The 18,748-nt window shown below is 36.8% G+C and overlaps 2 protein-coding genes across 7 annotated transcripts in view; one reads left to right on the top strand and one right to left on the bottom strand.

Annotated features, from left to right (window-relative positions):
- Positions 1–1,307: 1,307 nt before the first annotated feature.
- Positions 1,308–17,558, bottom strand: rbm41 (RNA binding motif protein 41). 5 transcript variants are annotated; one of them, XM_077197116.1, is made up of 8 exons: positions 17,542–17,558; positions 9,920–10,064; positions 7,722–7,838; positions 6,970–7,171; positions 6,642–6,846; positions 6,078–6,562; positions 5,245–5,392; positions 1,308–1,613 (listed from the first exon to the last, which is right to left on the bottom strand). In XM_077197116.1, exons 2-8 carry the CDS (start codon positions 9,925–9,927, stop codon positions 1,423–1,425), a joined length of 1,356 nt encoding a protein of 451 aa, XP_077053231.1. In that variant the 5' UTR covers positions 9,928–10,064; positions 17,542–17,558; the 3' UTR covers positions 1,308–1,422. The 5 variants fall into 5 exon arrangements, with proteins under 5 accessions (XP_077053231.1, XP_077053223.1, XP_077053203.1 ...); XM_077197108.1 differs by lacking the exon at positions 17,542–17,558 and adding an exon at positions 11,396–11,472; XM_077197088.1 differs by lacking the exon at positions 17,542–17,558 and adding an exon at positions 11,312–11,467.
- Positions 10,873–18,748, top strand: part of klf8 (Kruppel like factor 8) — a 57,447-nt gene continuing 49,571 nt past the window's right edge. Inside the window, exons 1-2 of one of the 2 annotated variants that reach the window (XM_077197149.1) lie at positions 10,887–11,293; positions 11,463–11,521. In XM_077197149.1, the coding sequence (XP_077053264.1) occupies positions 11,498–11,521 (24 nt within the window). In that variant the 5' untranslated portion in view covers positions 10,887–11,293; positions 11,463–11,497. Of the gene's footprint in view, positions 11,294–11,462; positions 11,522–18,748 lie in introns of both variants that reach the window. The other variant, XM_077197131.1, reaches the window with a different exon arrangement.

Genomic DNA, 18,748 nt, shown 5'->3' with positions numbered 1-18,748 from the left:
TAAAAATGTGAAAGGAAGACAAGTATATGTTGTAGTTGAGTTTCAAGTCAAATAAAAGTAGGCAGGAGTTTAAACGGTTCCGGGGATCTCCACGGGGTGAAAGTCTGTGCAAGAGTTTAGAGAAAACTGTTTTTTTTTTTAAATAAATAAATACAAATTTTAAAATAATAAACAAATCATTCAGAAATTATCCTTTACACTACAATACTATAGTGAGTAGAAATGTAATGTAATAATGTAACAATTATTCTCATTTTTTCCCCAAATAATATTTTACACATTTATATTTTTGACTTTTTAATAGATGAAAAAAGCTTTTTTTATGTTTTGGGACAAAGGTCCCTCACACAAGGATGATCAAATTTGGCATTTAAGAGTGAAAACCCTAGGCTATGATTTTCTCAGGATAGAATAATAGACATTCTTGATACAAAATAATTTTAATTCAGTCTCAGGTTAAAATTACATATTTGTGTGAAGGAAATATATATCTTGGGTCCGATAAGTGGTCGTCATTTTCCCTTTAGTTGTTCAATTTAAATGGTCTTGCATTGTGATTGATTCATTTTTAAAAATAAAAATGTCCATTGTAGTAGCTAATAATATGCCCTTAAAAATCATATATATGACTTTTATTAACGTTTTAAATAAATTGCTGGCAGTGATTGGATTGTCATCCTATTTTACTAAGAATAAAGAAGAAAAGAATATAGTGCCTTTTAAAAAAATGATTTAATCTTTGTAAATTTCATGTAAATTAGCATATCCCTGGGGCAGTTCGTGATTGGGTGGATTATCCTACTGAACTATTTGTTGTTCTTCAAGAAGAAGGGGTTATTTTTGTTTCATTAACTACCCAAATATGTCCTTATAGACACGTACAAAACGATATACTAAAGCCTGTTACTTTTATGCTACGTGACGTTATCATATAAACAAAAGATTTACAGTAGAAGCACTCCAACTGAAACTCGACAGCATTGATTTTAACTCCATTTTAATGTGTAACTATGTGGGAAAGATAGAATAGCAAACATGGCACTGAAATGTAATCGATTCTTTTGGCGAGTCCAGTACTTGCAGGGTTCACTGACTGCGAGCCAAACGTTGCATATAGTTTACAGAAGCAAAAGTAAAACATCTACTACACATTGCAACAGCAGATATCAGTATCTAGATCATGTGTCACTCTGCTTCTGCTGGTGACTGTCGGAGAACTGTTCATTTTGTGTTAATGGTGACTTTAGTAATGGAGAAACAGTGGCATCTGCTGGTCAACAAAAGAATTACAATTATACTTTGAGCCGTTTGTTTTGGGATTTATTTTATTAGAGAGATTCACAATGTGACCTTATTTCAAAATGAACAGCATATAGAATGTATTATTTACAAAAACAGAATGAAAAAGCCACTTAAATACATTTAGGCAAGTTTCTCGTTGCAGGACTGTTCATCTTTTTGTATTGAAGAAGGGTTGTTGGGATCTACAGAGGATCCATCAGTCTGTGCATCAGTCTCTTTATTTCTTTCTCTGCCAAACTCAATGATCAGAGGCTTTTCAAGCAGCTTGTAGCCATTTAACAAGTCTAGAGCAGCTTGGGCACTGTTGACATCTGTGAAACACAGAAGGCAATTAATCCAGATGTTACATAGCATACTGTACCAGCAACTGTATACTTATGTGCCCAGATGCGTTGTATGAAGTTCTGCATTAAAGGGATAGTTCACCCTAAAATAAAAATTATGTCATAATTTACTCGCCCTCAAGTTGTTCCAAACCTGTTTCTTCTCATTTCAACCACTAGCTGTCAATATTAGAGGTCGACCGATAGTGGATTTTACTGATACTGATAACTAGGTTGGACCGCACTGGCCGATGAACGATTAATCAACCGATAGTTTTTAAAAATGGATTCCAAATGAAAACAAACGTAACACATAGTGCTGAACTTTATTACAAAAATTGAAAACAGTACTGAACTTTTTAAATATAAAAAATATTAATATATTAATTATACCTTGATCATTCATGTTAGTTCATGTTGCATTAAAGGTGCATTGCGCAACAATTCATGTTAAAAATATCCGTTTTCTCACCCATACATGCATAAACAATTGCCTGATGGGCTGAATGAGCCCTTCTCTGATCACTGCAATTGCCTCTATAATCCTGTACAGTAAAATAAATAAGAGGGATTCGGGCTCGAATTTGAGACTGGGCGTGACGTCATGCGCGTTCACGCTCACCAGGCTATGTCTCGCAGGTTTGTGTATTCGCCGGCGCCGCCATTCTCCGCATCAGCGAAGACAACTCGTGCGTCAAAGGTAGAAGATGGATCCGTAAGATATAGCCCAGTCTCTAATGTTTGATACGGCCAATCTATGTATGACAACAAATGACGATGCGTAAAATGTGTAATGCTTTAGCGTAAGTTAGATACATGTACAATCAGAATTGGTTTTACTACCATTGTTAGTGAACAGTTTCATAAACTAGGAATTGTGTTCGGAAGAATAGTACATCATGAAACATAAAACATATCCAAAAAAGCATATCCAATGCTAACTATGTTTTTGTGTATGGCCTACCGGTAACGTTAGCCTTGTGTCCATTGCTAACATGCTAAGGTGTTCATGTCATTGACCAACAAGGAAGAACGCCGTTGCATTGGCTATATTGTATTTTTCGGTAAAAATAGTAAATTGTTCCCGTGAATGTGGTACATTTTGTATGTAGTATATATGAGGTATGTGGGAGCTCGTATTCTATCAAAACAAGGAAAACGTAAAATGTTTTGGTATTGTGATAAAATACATGTTTTATTCTGAACATTGCAGGAAGGGAAATACAATGGTAAAGGGGTAAATATTTTTACTTTACTCATACTGTTTAGCAGACTAACTATTTACTAAATAAAGTATTGACACATTTCACATTAATGTTTGTCAGTGTGTATTGTCCCTGTCAAAATATCTAAATCAGCTACATGTAGTTTAGTGATTAGCAAAACAGTTCAAGATTCTTGAGTGTGATATAACATGCTGAAAAATATGACCGATAATTAGACAGAAATTTTGAGTAAATTATAACAGAAAAAGGATGTATTGTTATTAGAATATTCTACTTAGCAAATCAATAACAGGCTGAACCCCGCAAGTCTGCGGCGGATTAGCCTGTTTGTCTTTTATGAAAACGTCATGGTGACATTTGATTGTTTATTACCTTGAGACATTTGAGTGAACGTTGTTGACCAACCGTGTATGGTATGATTATTATTTTGAGCTTTTGCGAAGTAATCAATTATATTGTTCATGAACGTGTTTTCATAACAATACAATCATAGGTGGATACAGTAAACACATAAACAAAGTTTTCTACTACCCCCGTTTTCCCCTCACACATAAGAGTAATTAACTCATATGTGTTTCCTTCCATATATTTGAAATCACTTGCAGATTTATAACTTTATTACCTCTGAAGACATTTTGGCTTTACACCAAAGATCTGTGCAGCAGATGCTCCTTTAAGGCTCATTTATACTTCTGCGTCGGACATACGCCGGAGCCTCTACGCCGTAGACTACGCATTGGTTTTAATTTATACTTCTGGAGAGGTGCACGTCAGGGTACGCCGAAGGGTACGCGCGCAGAAGTATAAATTGGGCTTTATGAACAGCTCGTGCTCGTGCATGCGTGCGTGTGGTCCATGAGCGTGCACAACTCTGGTTGCAGTTTCGCTTGTCGCCAGAGGGGGCGTAGTTCTGCAAAAACTCAGAGACTTGCGTTTTGCACCTTTAACTAATGTTAAGAGACACAACTTTAAAATATAAAAACGTATTAATGTTGAAATTAACAATGAACAATACTTTTATTAGCACTCTTATTGTAATGCGTTACAATTTCATATAAATGCAAACAGTCAAGCTTACAAACAGCCATCTTTAAATATCTACACAAAGGCCATAGCGTTGAAATTAGACACATATGTATACTTTCATACTTTATTTGCCTCCATTTTAGAACACTTGATTATCTAATCAAAATAACAAAATATGTATTACAGTTGGTCGAAACTGAAACTGAAATCGAACGCGTTTCCGATTTGTTTATGTGTCTGTCGGCTGCATGACGATAAAGTTTGCTTTCTCATGACAAACTTTAAATATTCAACTTCACTGTATTACAAATGCATAAAAGTGACCAGCCAGACATAAACTAATGCAAATCGTATACTCGTGACATTAAACATTTGGGTCAGACACTCGAGGTACTGCTAATGTTAGTGTCCTCTCAGCCTCGAAGGCAAACATACTGCTGTACTTTCTCTACTAATGCTACATCTAGACAACAAATGAATTACTTTATAATGATATGAAAACATGTACTGTAGTGTACCGTACATACAGTTTCATTGTTTTAAATCCGTATTTGAAATGTCCCTCCCTCAGCCTCACAGTGGTTCTCAAACTTTTTTTTTACCACACCCACCCCCAAAATTTAATAAATAAAAACGAAAAGATTTTTTAAATAAAAATAAAAAAACGTGCAATGAAAAACACCTGCAATCCACTAAGTAATGTCATTATTTCATATAACAGTAAGTATTGAGAATAATAATACAGTGTTATAATAATGTTACAGTGATGCTTTGGATGACCAATATATAAAAGTGTAAATATATGACCGCTTTTGACAGCGCCTCACGTCACGAGCTCAGCTTCTTGTTCGTCTTTTCACTGGAACACGGACAGCGGCTTGAGTGACGAGTTCACAATAGCAGCTTGGGTTTCAGTCCGCTGAAGAGGTGCTTTTCTACAGCGAGCAACTTCTATGTTGGGCTTGTTCCAGCGGTGACAAGTCAACGGACTGAAGAAGAACGATTCAGTGTACGGCTGTTTTTTTTCTATTTTCTGCTGATCTCCCCCCCCATGCAGTTTCCTTTCGCCCCGCCAGGGGGCCCCACACTTTGAGAACCACTGTCAAAAGAAACTCCGTGAGGCGCCAGTGATATTTTATTTCGCCTCTAGAGGTCGCTCTCAGTCGCTCCAGTAACGGACGCAAACTGAAAAACAATCATTATGGATTTTTGCAGATAACCATTGGTTCCAGCAATCGGTTATCAGTGTCTATTAATCGGCAAAACTGATCAATCGGTCGACTTCTAGTCTATATTACATACTGCACCTATACTGTATGGTTGTCTGTTATGGGAAATAACATAGCACAATGGAGTCTTTCTCTTACCAGGGAGCGTAATGAAAGCCTGGCCCTTGAGTCGGCCAGTCAGCAGGCGGTACAGAATGGGCTGTTTGTCGTCCTTCTGAAACCTTGAAAAAAGAGAAACCAGCTGAGCCACGGTTGCTCGTGGACTCATGTTCTTCACACACAGGACCTACACACACAAGAGACACACAAATGTATTCTGATGTATAGAAACAGCTTTGCATACATTACCATACAAAAGTCTGGGGTCAGTAAGCTTGTTTTTATTTTAAGAAATTAATACTTTTAATCAGCAAGGATGTGTTAAATTGATCAAATGTGGCAGTGGAGACTTTTAAATTGTTACAAAGATTTCTATTTCAAATAAATGCTGTTCTTGAACTTTCAATTCATCAAACAATCCTGAGGTTTTTTTTTTATCACGGTTTCCATAAAAAATTAAGGAGCACAACTGTTTTCAACTTTGATAAGAAATGTTTCTTGAGCTTCAAATCAGCATGTTAGAATGATTTCTGAAGGATCATGTGACACTGAAGACAGCAGTGATAATGATGCTGAAAACTCAGCTTTGCATCACAGGAATAATTTACATTTTAATTAATATTAAAATAGAACATTTTCTATTTTAAATTGTAGTAACATTTCACAATATTACTGTTTTACTGTATTTTTGATCAAATAAATGCATCCTTTAAAAACATAAAAGAATCTTACCAACCCAAACATTTGAATATAATATATAATACAGCCCATTTTTTAAATGATATTATAATATTCCTTACTAATTCATTATTTCTTTCGTAAACATTTGGTAACATTTCTAAAGCAGGTATGTTGCTATTATCCACACTTACGTTGGATGGATTTCCTCTCTGGTAGTTCTTAAATCGGGGAAAATTCCGTATATCCTTTTCTGTCTCCCGATTGTTCTTGATCTCTTCATCTGAAATTTCCTCTATCCTTCCGCTTACTGTAACAGGCCCATCATGCCCTTGGGCAAAGGCTGCACTCAGTGAGCCAATGGACTGACTAACTGTCATTTTCATAGTTTTAACTCTTTTTTCATAAGACTGTGGTTGGAGGACAGTGTCCGATACAGGGCTTGAATACTGGGCAATGTGTTGGTCTTTGGATGGGCTGGAATCATAGACTACGTGAGTTGATTGGTCAGTTTTAGAGCTTGATGATTTACATTGGATATTTTTGGCAATTTTTGGTTGAGGAAAACACTCTGAAGTACCAGCAACATGTTTGTTCTGGCCTTCAAGAAAGTCTTTATAGAAATGGTCCATTGTGATGGCAGATGTCGCCCCCTGCTGGCTGACCAGTGACTCTTCTTCTGTGAATAGAAAAGACAGCAAAGATTAAAACAGAAAAAGCCCCTACAGGTGTTATTTAGTACTACTATATTCTCAAACCTCGATGGTAAAGGGCAGTGAGGAAACTGGAGCGGTCACTGCCGTGGAAAAGAGCCTTTTCGATCTCCATCTCCCTCCGGGAAAGCGGCCGACTGCTCGAGAAACGCTGAGGTCGGGCCAGCAGCTCCGCATGTGCCACCATTTTATCCCGGATGGCCTGTAGGCGCATGTTCCTAGCCTCTGGAGCCACACAAACACCTCTGTCCTGTAAAACAGTGAATTGGGTGACATTGCACTGAGTGACCTACAGCTTTTACATTTCTCACTTTCCTTACAGTTCAAAATCATTCGGTTTAAAATCCACGTAATGTTAAAACTCCAAACAGACCTTCCAAGAGCTCTCCGGCTGGTCCCTGCATCTCCACAGCTCTATTTCAGCTTCTGTAAGGCCCAACTCTCTTAGAGCGGCCAGTTCCTGATCCCCGTCCTGCAAAGCCTGGAACTGGGACAGACTCCTCACACCCGCTGCCTGTTCCCCAAAAGGCTTGTATACGGCTGCTGGAGCAAAGCATTTCTTCTTAGCGACACACCTACAACAATGATGTGAATGAGGAAATATATTACAATTATAGATTTGATTGCCTATAAAATACATGATTTCTTAATAATAATATATATATATATTTTTTACAAGTTTATTTAAAAATAAAAACATTAAAAAAACAACAGAGTGCTGCAGGGCGGAAGCCCTTTTTTTTTAGGCCAAAACACCAGAACAGAAACGAGTTTGCATTTTAGCACTTCTGGTTCCAACGTCCTGATGTCAATGGGTTTTTGGTTTAAATTATGACACTGAAATTCATTTATAGCCAATGTTTAGCTATTTACTTCAGGCGAATGTATTTTCAAAATTCATAACATTTCTGTTCATTTGTGAAGATTGTCATGATGAAAAAACATGTAAGAATCCAGAGTGATACTTATTTACAGGTTGGCCTACAAAAATATGTCCTCCCTGAAATGCTCAATTGCTTCCAACTAAATAATCAGACACCAACTATCAAGTCAGTTACTGCTATATATGTGTGTGGACCAAATTAAAATCAATTATAAAGCCATGTTTAGTTATGATAAACTGACCGCTCAATGTTTACATCTGTATCCAGTTGCTGTAGCAGCAGATTGTGTAGTTGTCTCTGGCCCTCTGTCTCCTGTTCTTCAGGGATGGGCACATCATCACAGGCATGACGTGTAACCCTGAAAATCACAAAACATTTCTGTCAACCGTTTTTCACACCAAATGCACTCACTTTAAACTCTCCCCACCACAAATGCATCCTGATTTTTTTTGCAAATATAATTATTACTTTTATTCTAACCAGCATAAACTAAAATAGTACATGATAACACTATCAAGATGTGTAAGTAGAATTTAATAACATATTTTTTTTATTACAATTACAAAAATTTTTGCATTTAATCCTGATTCATGAGGTAGAAAGCTGAAAATGACCATGTCAAATACTAAAAATTAGCATATCATGAAAAGGGTCTCTAAACGAGCTATTAACCTAATCATCTGAATCAACTAATTGACTCTAAACACCTGCAAAAGATTCCTGAGGCTTTTAAAAACTCCCAGCCTGGTAAATTACTCAAAACCACAATCATGGGTAAGACTGCCGACCTGACTGCTGTCCAGAAGGCCATCATTGACACCCTCAAGCAAGAGGGTAAGACACAGAAAGAAATTTCTGAACAAATAGGCTGTTCCCAGAGTGCTGTATCAAGGCACCTCAGTGGGAAGTCTGTGGGAAGGAAAAAGTGTGGCAAAAAACGCTGCATAACGAGAAGAGGTGACCGGACCCTGAGGAAGATTGTGGAGAAGGACCGATTCCAGACCTTGGGGTACCTGCGGAAGCAGCGGACTGAGTCTGGAGTAGAAACATCCAGAGCCACTGTGCACAGGCGTGTGCAGGAAATGGGCTACAGGTGCCGCATTCCCCAGGTCAAGCCACTTTTGAACCAGAAACAGCGGCAGAAGCGCCTGACCTGGGCTACAGAGAAGCAGCACTGGACTGTTGCTCAGTGGTCCAAAGTACTTTTTTCGGATGAAAGCAATTTTTGCATGTCATTCGGAAATCCAGGTGCCAGAGTCTGGAGGAAGACTGGGGAGAAGGAAATGCCAAAATGCCTGAAGTCCAGTGTCAAGTACCCACAATCAGTGATGGTCTGGGGTGCCATGTCAGCTGCTGGTGTTGCTCCACTGTGTTTTATCAAGGGCAGGGTCAATGCAGCTAGCTATCAGGAGATTTTGGAGCACTTCATGCTTCCATCTGCTGAAAAGCTTTATGGAGATGAAGATTTCATTTTTCAGCACGACCTGGCACCTGCTCACAGTGCCAAAACCACTGGTAAATAGTTTACTGACCATGGTATTACTGTGCTCAATTTGCCTGCCATAGAGAATCTGTGGGATATTGTGAAGAGAAAGTTGAGAGACGCAAGACCCATCACTCTGGATGAGCTTAAGGCCGCTATCGAAGCATTCTGGGCCTCCATAACACCTCAGCAGTGCCACAGGCTGATTGCCTCCATGCCACGCCGCATTGAAGCAGTCATTTCTGCAAAAGGATTCCCGACCAAGTATTGAGTGCATAACTGAACATAATTATTGAAGGTTGACTTTTTTTGTATTAAAAACACTTATTTTATTGGTTGGATGAAATATGCTAATTTTTTGAGATAGGAATTTTGGGTTTTCGTGAGCTGTATGCCAAAATCATCAGTATTAAAACAATAAAAGACCTGAAATATTTCAGTTGGTGTGCAATGAATCTAAAACATATGAAAGTTTAATTTTAACATTACATTATGGAAAATAATGAACTTTATCACAATATGCTAATTTTTGAGACGGACCTGTATATACATATATATATATATATATATATATATATATATATATATATATATATATATATATATATATGTATATATTATGTAAATGTAGGTTTAGTTGTGAGTTTGTTATATTATTTATTTGCTGTCAGAAAACGCGAGGTACACTTAACCATAGACATCATATAGAGACAGTCTATATGATGTCTATGCACTTAACCACCATCCAACAGATATACGCGTGTTTCCTCATCATTAACCCTTCACAAATGTATAGCAATCAGCAAGTAATGTGGCTTGATTCATCAGTACAAGAGCTCATATTTAATATGGCTCTGTGGGAATAAGTCTTCATATATTTATCATAATGCGGCAAACGTTCACGTACTTTCAGACACAAGTTTAACTTGAAAACATAAAAATACCCTTTCGCTTACCGCTTCATGTTTACACCAGAACCACACTTCCGGTTTCAACAGAAAGGAAACGGTTGAAAGGATCATGGGAAATGTAGTTTAAATCAAAGGACCAGTCGAGCAAATCTCATTCTTGCTCTGCAAATACGCACATCTGTGTCAAGACCTAATAGGATGCAGAACAGTGATATGGGATCAACTTCAATTAAATGTGGATATTTATTGATCATATCAAATCCAACACTCATAAACAATTTAATTAAAATGGAAAAAAATGATGTTTTATTGAACTGCCCATTTACAGAATCTAAGCTGACAATTTTTTTTTAATTAATGCTTATATATATATATATATACTATGTGTGTGTGTTTATACTCTTATACCCTACAATTTAAGGAGGTGATGGCTGAAATTACTGTGATGATAATGAAACTAAACATTTATAAATCACAACATTATTAATGAGTGCCTCGTTTTCAAATTTTTTTCATAATTTAAGAAACCAAATATTACATGTTTATACAGTAACATAAAAATTGCTCCACAACCTGTCATCACAACCTTTTTTTTTTTTTTTTTTTGTATACTGAAAATGCCAGAAAATATGAGTTTCTGGCTGCAATAAACACAATTAGGCTAACATCATTGTCTTGGTTAAACCTGGATCTAAAGTCCTTAACAGGGAAAAACAGCCACAAATGTCTTCAATTAATACTTCTAATAATCCTAGAACAATAGGAAATGACATATGGTTTGCTAAACGTCCTTTTGAATAGAGAACATATGGCTTTAGTTGAAAAAGATCTGCTTGCATAAACCGCTACGAGTTAAGTCATGATTTTTATTTCTTAAGGCTGTTCATGACTTTTTTTGTGTCAATAACATAAAAACGTAGATTGGTCTAATTTGATATCAAAAAGTAAGACTGTCTGTCCAATGACTAATGGCTATGTTTATGCAACTGACCCCACTCACTAGGCTAATGACGTCACAGCCATGAGTACATTTACATATGATCGCCCACATTCGCCCATGGTGAAATCACAAGGAGATTTATATTGTTTCTAAAAAGAAAAAAGAAGAACCCGGTGTTATTTGTGTGCATCTAGATGTGGGGTAAATCCATCAAACGTTGTGCCGTTCCCGGCTGTAGGATCGAGCCCGCGTCTCTTCACAGCCTTCCAAAGGATCCCAACTTCAGAAACGAATGGCTGAAGTTTCTCTTTACTGATATTCCCTATCGTTACAGTCCGACATTAACGATCTGTTCAGCGCATTTCAGTCCGGACTCTTTTGTGAACCTGTCACAGTTTAATGCAGGCTACGCAAGTAAACTCTTATTGAAGGAAGGGAGAGTGCCGACTATATTTGACCCGACACCAAACCCGCAAACCGTAAGTAAGATTTCTTACTCTTTTTTACATGTGAAGAAGTTGGCTGGTGATAACAGGTGTAATCAGCACACAAAACCCGTAAGTACACTAACGATAAAACACCTTGTAAAGTTATTTGCTCCTTATCGCTTCATGTTTCCCATTGTACAAGAACTTCCTGTTTCAATAGGAAGTGAGCAGCCTACGTGAAGAGGATTGTGGGGAATGTGGTTAAAACCAACGGAAAAGGTAAAGGTTTGAGTGATTTAGACAGTATGATTATATAGAAGCCCTCATTCATTAATAAACAACTTTTCTTTTTAATCATATGATATAAAAACGAAGAAAACAAACACAACTGAAAGGTTTTTGAGACACTAGCAATGTTTTAGTGATGACCCTTAAGTTGTTTAGGCCTTGTTCTTTTTTGTATCACATTTGTTGTTGCTATATTTTCTTTTTTAAATATTTTATGCTGCTTTAAAAACAGAGTAGACATACTGAGTACCAGGTTGAGCACTTAAATGCATCCCCATATTGGCTATAATATAATTTTAATGTTAGCCTACTCTTTTTTTTAGTTTATGCAAACTAGCTTTTTGTAGCTTAGATTTCATAAATTGGGGCAGAATGAGTTTGTCTTTTATTTCAAGAGAAAGCGAATAGGAATATGCTGCTGTAAAAATAAACAAACATAGATTGTTAAAAGAACCACAAATAAAATATATCAAAATTTGTTTGGCCTATTTTCAAAATGACAGGGAAGTCATGCATTGTCATGATTTGCTTTTTGACATACGAGGATTCTGATTAAAATTAATTTTTAATTAAATTTAATTAATTAAATTTAATTTTTAATTAAATTTAATACCATTAACCCGTTAGGAAAAAATAATCTTTTTTATATATTTAAAGTATATTCAATCACTAAAATGGGGTATATTAGCGGGGGAAATTCATCAAACAATATGTGCAACATATTCCATTCCCAATCTTAGAGGTGATTAGGAAGTTAGGAACAGCATAGAGCTTAACACATTAACAATTCCTGTGAAATAAATTATAATAATAATAAAAAAACAGTCTTATCAACAGAAAGCAATTGTATGTCAAACCACACTGCATAGTTTTCACTGTATAAATTAAATATGGTCTATAGAGAGGCCATAGAATGGAAAACTGTATTTACCTTGGCATAGTTGATTAATAAGAATTCTACATGGAACTGACATACTGTGAGCCTCAAACACCATTGTTTCCTCCCAGGGGCGTAATTTGTGGGGGGGGTTGGGGGGTTTAGATTTAATATTTAAATCTATGCATTACAACCCCCCCATTATTTATACCATGATCACAATATCAGGAGGCATACCCAAACTTGAACCCCCCCAATGTTCAAACCAAATCTACGCCCTTGTTTCCTCCTTCATATGTAAATCTCTGTTTGCAAAAGACCGCTGAAAAACGGGTGAATCCCAACATAACACCGACTGTGACGTTGCATTCATATTTATGCCCCCAAAATTTGCATATACCAGCCCATGTTCTAGGCCAGGCAGTGTTAACATGGACCTGCACAGCCGAATCATCAGATCAGAAGTTGTGCAGGTATTGTGAAGAAGCAAGCAAGGACAATAGGGAAAATGGCAGATCATGGATATAAATGTTATGTTCCAGGCTGTGCAGGGGATGTGAGCAGTTTTCATACCCTTCCCACAGAACAGAACTGTCAACAGGCATGGTTGATGTTTATCTACAACAAGATACCGCAACATTTTAATTCAAAGTTGTTAGTTTGCTCTGCCCATTTCACCACTGACAGTTTCTCTAACCTAGGACAATATCAAGCAGGCTTCGCTCAGCGTTTGATAGCCTAATAAAGAAGGGGGCAATTCCAACTATATCGCCATTACAATCCCTACCGCAAGCAGTAAGTAACGTTAGTGATTTTATCCACTTCTTGACTGTTGAAGCCATTTCTGATAAATTTAATTTAACTTTCTTAGTGAGCTAACAACACAACGATAATTTACCCTGTGTTGTCGAGATTGCGAGAATGCAAGATGCGAGTACATAACCTTAGCTAACAAGCAAGTAGCCTAACGAGCATAGATATGACAAATAGTATGACGACCGATTTACAGAGGTTAATATTATTTCGGGCCTTTTTTCTTTAATACAGACACATGTTTTTTAATTTATAATAATGACATCTCATAATTAACCCATATAGAGATTGCGCTGTCAGAGTTTGGCAATATTCACACATAATTTATACACATAAAACATGATATCAGAGTTTTAAAATCAAACACATGAAAAGAGATCAATGGGTCACGGTTTTTTAAACCAATGAGCATTAAGCTGTGTCGTCAGCAAGTCGTTTCCCATCGTGCTTTTGATCAGGCAGTTGTGGAGAGCAACTGCGCGCGACTGCAGAATCCGACACGTCCGCCTTTCGGTCGCAAGAGTTTTTTGACATACGTCAGCATAACATCAGAGCAAGTCGTAACGATTGTCATTGTCGAAGTGTGTTTGATTTTACATTTTAAAGCAAAAATATTATATATCGGTGACAAATAAGACAATAATAGGCTACCAAATACCTATAAGCCCTGGTTTTGTGCATACAATGGGAATGAAATCTTGCAGTGCTGAAAAATGAAAAAACAAATACATTTTTACTAAAACAGATGCTATTATGTCGATCTATGGCAAAATTATTAATGTGCTCAAGAATGTATTTAAGCAATAAATGTCCATATCACTTCCCCACTGGGTATTTTTTAAGCACTGCACATTATTTACAGCAGTGATTTTTTTAAATATAGTTATGCAGCTCTGAGTGTTAATATTTGAAACTATTTTTTATCATGAACACGCAATGCAGGGGTGGATAAATAAATAATTTTCAAAAACCTGATGTTACATTCACAGATAGTCATGTTAACAGGTTGACACTTATTTAGGCCTAATAGGAACCTTTATAATATAGGCTACAGAACCAATATATAGGCCCTCATATTTTATTATCAGGTTAACAAGGAAACATGAGTTTGCCATTAAACATTTTATTTGCTCTTTGTATCAAATAATGCAAGCATTGGACAACAAATCTAGTAAAAAAATAATAATTGTGCTTTAAAATTTAAATCAGCTGCTTGTGTTTGGGTTTGTCCAAAGTCTTAATTTAATACAGTGAATTATCATCATTCATAAAATCCTGAGTTTTTGCAGATCCACCGATCCTGATGGAAATGAAGAAGCCAAGTGAATGATGCCTAATGTATGATGCCTAATGTAAAAGTACACTGAGGTGCCGTCACCAAGTGTTCGTTTTTAAACAATAACTTCATCTATTCTGTGTCTTAGGTACAATAAAACATTAGCCAATATATCCTACCATGTTAAACAGATAATAAGATACGATTAGAGTTAGCACTTAATATTTCTTTAAAACGGCCAAATCATTCACAAAATTGTAAACAAAGGAATGCGCATACTCAGGCTTGAAGCTTATACCAGTAAGATTGCTATATTATATACCAATTAACTTGGACAGGTGTCGCCCCGCCCCATCGTCCAGACTGTTCTATGGGGTACTACTACAAATCTGTAAAACAGCCAATCAGAGCAGAGCTCTGGCCCTTTTAAAATGAGGTAATAACAGGTCATTTCATTCTCGGGACAAATCCTAGGGTTGTAAATGGGGATGTAAAACCGTATCTGGAGAATTTTCACCGTCATTTTTACCTAAGCAGTGTTCGAATTATACCGTGAGCTTCGGGCCTACAGCTATTTCGACTGGTGACGTAACTCTCCATTTCATAGGCTTACACACGAGAACCACTAATCTATATGCGAAATTCTGCGAAAGCTTCTGTAGTAGTTCAAACACACACATTTGAGCACGTATCCATGTGACAAACTTGTCCGTGAGATAATAAACAACTGCTTGCATTAATGCAACCATTCTTGGCTTAGTTTCACCAAGATACGGACAATATTGGTACAGAGAGCCACAGGAGCTGCGTGAACTTTTAGCCTGCTAGCTAGACTATGACTCCATTATAGATGAGAGAAACACTATGAACAACCAAATTAAGACAGTTCTGAAAACCTGTTTATATGACGAGCTGCTCATAACATTTACCACAAAGCACAACACATGATGATATACATGGCAGTCAAAACTATAGGCAGAGATTAAAGTTGATTCAGCCACTTACTTTTAATTTTTCGCCGACACACCAGGTAAATGTTTTGACAGCTAGTGTGATATCATAGAACCATAGCAAAGAACACAGTCTGAACGTACCAGAAAAATGGTACAGCCCAAAGGGGAGTGAGGGTTTGAAAATAGCATTTCATTAGATTATTTCCTGAATTGTTGGTATGTGATGGTAATGCTGCATTTAAATACATACAATTTTGGATAGGCTAACATTATTATTACATTTTATTACATTTTTTTCAGTACCCCCCAAATTATTATTTTCATCACTTTTGGGAGGATCCAAGTCTCATTTAGGGGGGTCGGACCCCGCCAATACCCCCCCGTAATTCGAAATATGCCTAAAGGCTGATTTATACTTCTGCGTCGGACCTATGCCGGAGCCTCTACGCCGTAGACTACGCTTTGGTTTTAACTTATACTTCTGCATCGTTGTCCGCGTTGATGCACGCAGAGGTAGCATGTGAAACCCGAGGGAGCGGTTTGAGCAGACCAATCACAGCGCTTGCATCCGCGTAGAATTGACGCGTTGTTACATTTTTGGAGAGGTGCACGTCAGGGTACGCCGAAGGGTACGCGCGCTACGCACAGCCTACGACGTAGCTACGGCGTAAGTTAGACGCAGAAGTATAAATTGGGCATTAGCCACATACCTTCTATGTAGATATCAGAGAACAATTTAAAATATTGTATCAATGCATTCTATGGCACCTTTAATCATACTATATCTACTAAAAAGCAGTGAGTGATTTTCTCTTTGTCTTATGTTGTTTGATTAACATAAATGACTCAGACGACAGCGGGAATATTAGGCTGCTGTCACTTTAAAACCGGTTGCACGGATCCAATAACAATACATATGTGACTATTTCCCAAATGTTTATGTTAATTTAAGACATAACCAAGCAAATTTTAAGCAAATATCACCAAGCTGGAAAAAAAAAACGTTATAACCGTTTACCTGCAAGGTGTGGTGTATGTGCCAGCAGGGTGCGTGTATGAAAATACATACGTTGACAGGCAGGTAGGACATCGTATCGTTGCATTCGGACCTAATTTATTTATATATAATATATATATATATATATATATATATATATATATATATATATATATATATATATATATATATATATATATATATACACACATACATAGTATACATACAAGTGTATAAATATCTGGATGTGAAGAAACTTTCAACCAGGATAACAAAAAATGTTTCTAGGGCAAATCACCTACCCTGCCTTTAACACTGAGAATTAGAATAATTGTAATGTGACGGTTGGGTGCAGATGATTTATTTTTAACAGCAGAGTCAGATGACGTTAGAGATGATCCAAGCATCTCTATGAAGTGGGTTTTCATGAAAAAAAAAATGAAAAAAAGAAAACCTAAATAAAATCCGACCTGCAAACAAATACTGGATGAAAGAAAAACACTCCCAATAAATGCCCAGTGATTCTAGCAGAGCATTTACTGTGTTATTATATAAGCATATTGTGCATCATTTACATGATCTAGGCTACTACTACATTTGATGTTGATTTGATAGGAAACATAATTGTATTATTGCCATTATTCCAGTTGAAATAATTTTAAATGCAGCTTAAGTATTTGACATATGACATATTAACCTTTAACTTTAATGCACTGCAGTCAGAGCCATATAGCCTAGGCTAATGTGTTGTTTTTAGATAAATCGTTCAGAGGGAAGCTTTATGCATTTAGACAGACTAGCTCATTAATAGCCTATTCGTATTATTTTTAAATTGTAAAGAAATAAAGATCCATCGTTGATTGTCGAAAGAATTCCAGGTACTGTTTACTCTGAGTCAACAAGATTTCATGTTGCAGTTTTATCGTGGAAGTCTATTCTGATTGGTCCAGGAGCTTTCTACTGTGCAAAAGCAGGGAGATTCGCGCTCGCGCATTACATTGATTTGTCATTAAAATAACGCCATCCCCCTCCCCCAACTTGCGATTAATTTATATAAAAACTCTTTGAACTGTCACTTTCAGATGTGTCCCTTACCGCTTCAGGTTTCCTGTTGTAAGGAGACTTCCGGTTATCACAGGAAGTGTAGGTTGAAAGGATTATGGGAAACGTAGTTGAGAACCAATAAACTAGACTCCTCAATCCTCTGCTAAGAAATTCTGTGAGAATAACTAGTATAAAAAAGACGTTTCCTAAAAATAAATAATATTTAATAATAGTACATAAACAATATTTTCATTTAAAGCCAATAGAAAGAGATCTTATCTGAAATATATTTCGGTTTTAACGGGTAACTAAACCCTAAAACAACTTTTTTTTAGTTAATGATTAGTAAGACTGGGGCTTTATTAGTGCTGTTCATTGATTCGAGTAAATGTTTTGACATTGGGTATAAAGTGTTTTAATTCTACAATGTATGTTGTAAAAACGTCTGAGTGCAGCCCTCTTCAGGTTGAACGGTGGAGTTGAATTTTCATATTGGAAGTTGTTTCGCCATATGATGTAAACAGGCACCAGCTCACCACACCCTTGGCATAGGCTCAGCCCCTGGTATAAAAACATCTTGTTCCATCAAAACCACTGTAGCGAGTCAGGAGTTGGAATTGCAAGTATTGAAAATGAACAGGATAGCTTCAAGTTAGCGTAGATGTTTAGCATTAGATTTTATTTAGTACAGTGGTTAGGATGGGACGTAGGTGAAGTGTTGCTGGTTGCAACAGCACTGCTGGACTGCATAGATTTCCAGCAGACTTGGAAACTAGGCGCCAGTGGTTGCATGCACTTCGCCTGGAAGACCGTGAGTTCCTGCCTAGAGCTCAAGTGTGCAACCTGGATTTTACGTAGGATTTCCCCTTGAGTTACCCTTTAAATTAAACAGATGCAGAATGAAAAGTTCGCTGAGTGGTAATATATATTTTAAAGACCCCTAGTGGGCCTCTGCACCCCAGTTTGAAAAATCTTGATACAGAATGGTATATGACGTAAATTTTTACGCCAGAACACAGAAGCGAGGTAGCATTTTAGCATTTCCAGTTCCATCGTCCAGAAGTCAAAGTTTTTTTAATGGATTTTTTGTTTAAATGGCTGAAATAAGGTCTGTGGAGAACACAAGCTCAATATACTTTCATGTTTTATTCTAAGACATAAAATACATCATTATCACCCCACTTTTATTTTTTTTAAGCTGTTACATGTCTTGAAATGGTGTAGTGTGAGCGACATTATTAAGTTAATAACTAATGAT

The sequence above is a fragment of the Siphateles boraxobius genome, unplaced genomic scaffold (assembly GCF_051911475.1).
Source record: "Siphateles boraxobius isolate OS27281-9 unplaced genomic scaffold, OSU_SipBor_1 11, whole genome shotgun sequence".
Lineage (NCBI taxonomy): Eukaryota > Metazoa > Chordata > Actinopteri > Cypriniformes > Leuciscidae > Siphateles > Siphateles boraxobius.
This window is presented reverse-complemented; position numbering and strand designations above follow the sequence as displayed.

Excerpts from the sequence above, each read along its gene's own strand:
- rbm41 (XM_077197116.1), bottom strand. Across the intron at positions 6,847-6,969 it reads AGCCGGAGAGCTCTTGGAAG|GACAGAGGTGTTTGTGTGGC; the intron begins GTCTGTTTGGAG and ends ACTGTTTTACAG. Across the intron at positions 5,393-6,077 it reads AGAGAGGAAATCCATCCAAC|GTCCTGTGTGTGAAGAACAT; the intron begins GTAAGTGTGGAT and ends TTGTGTGTGTAG.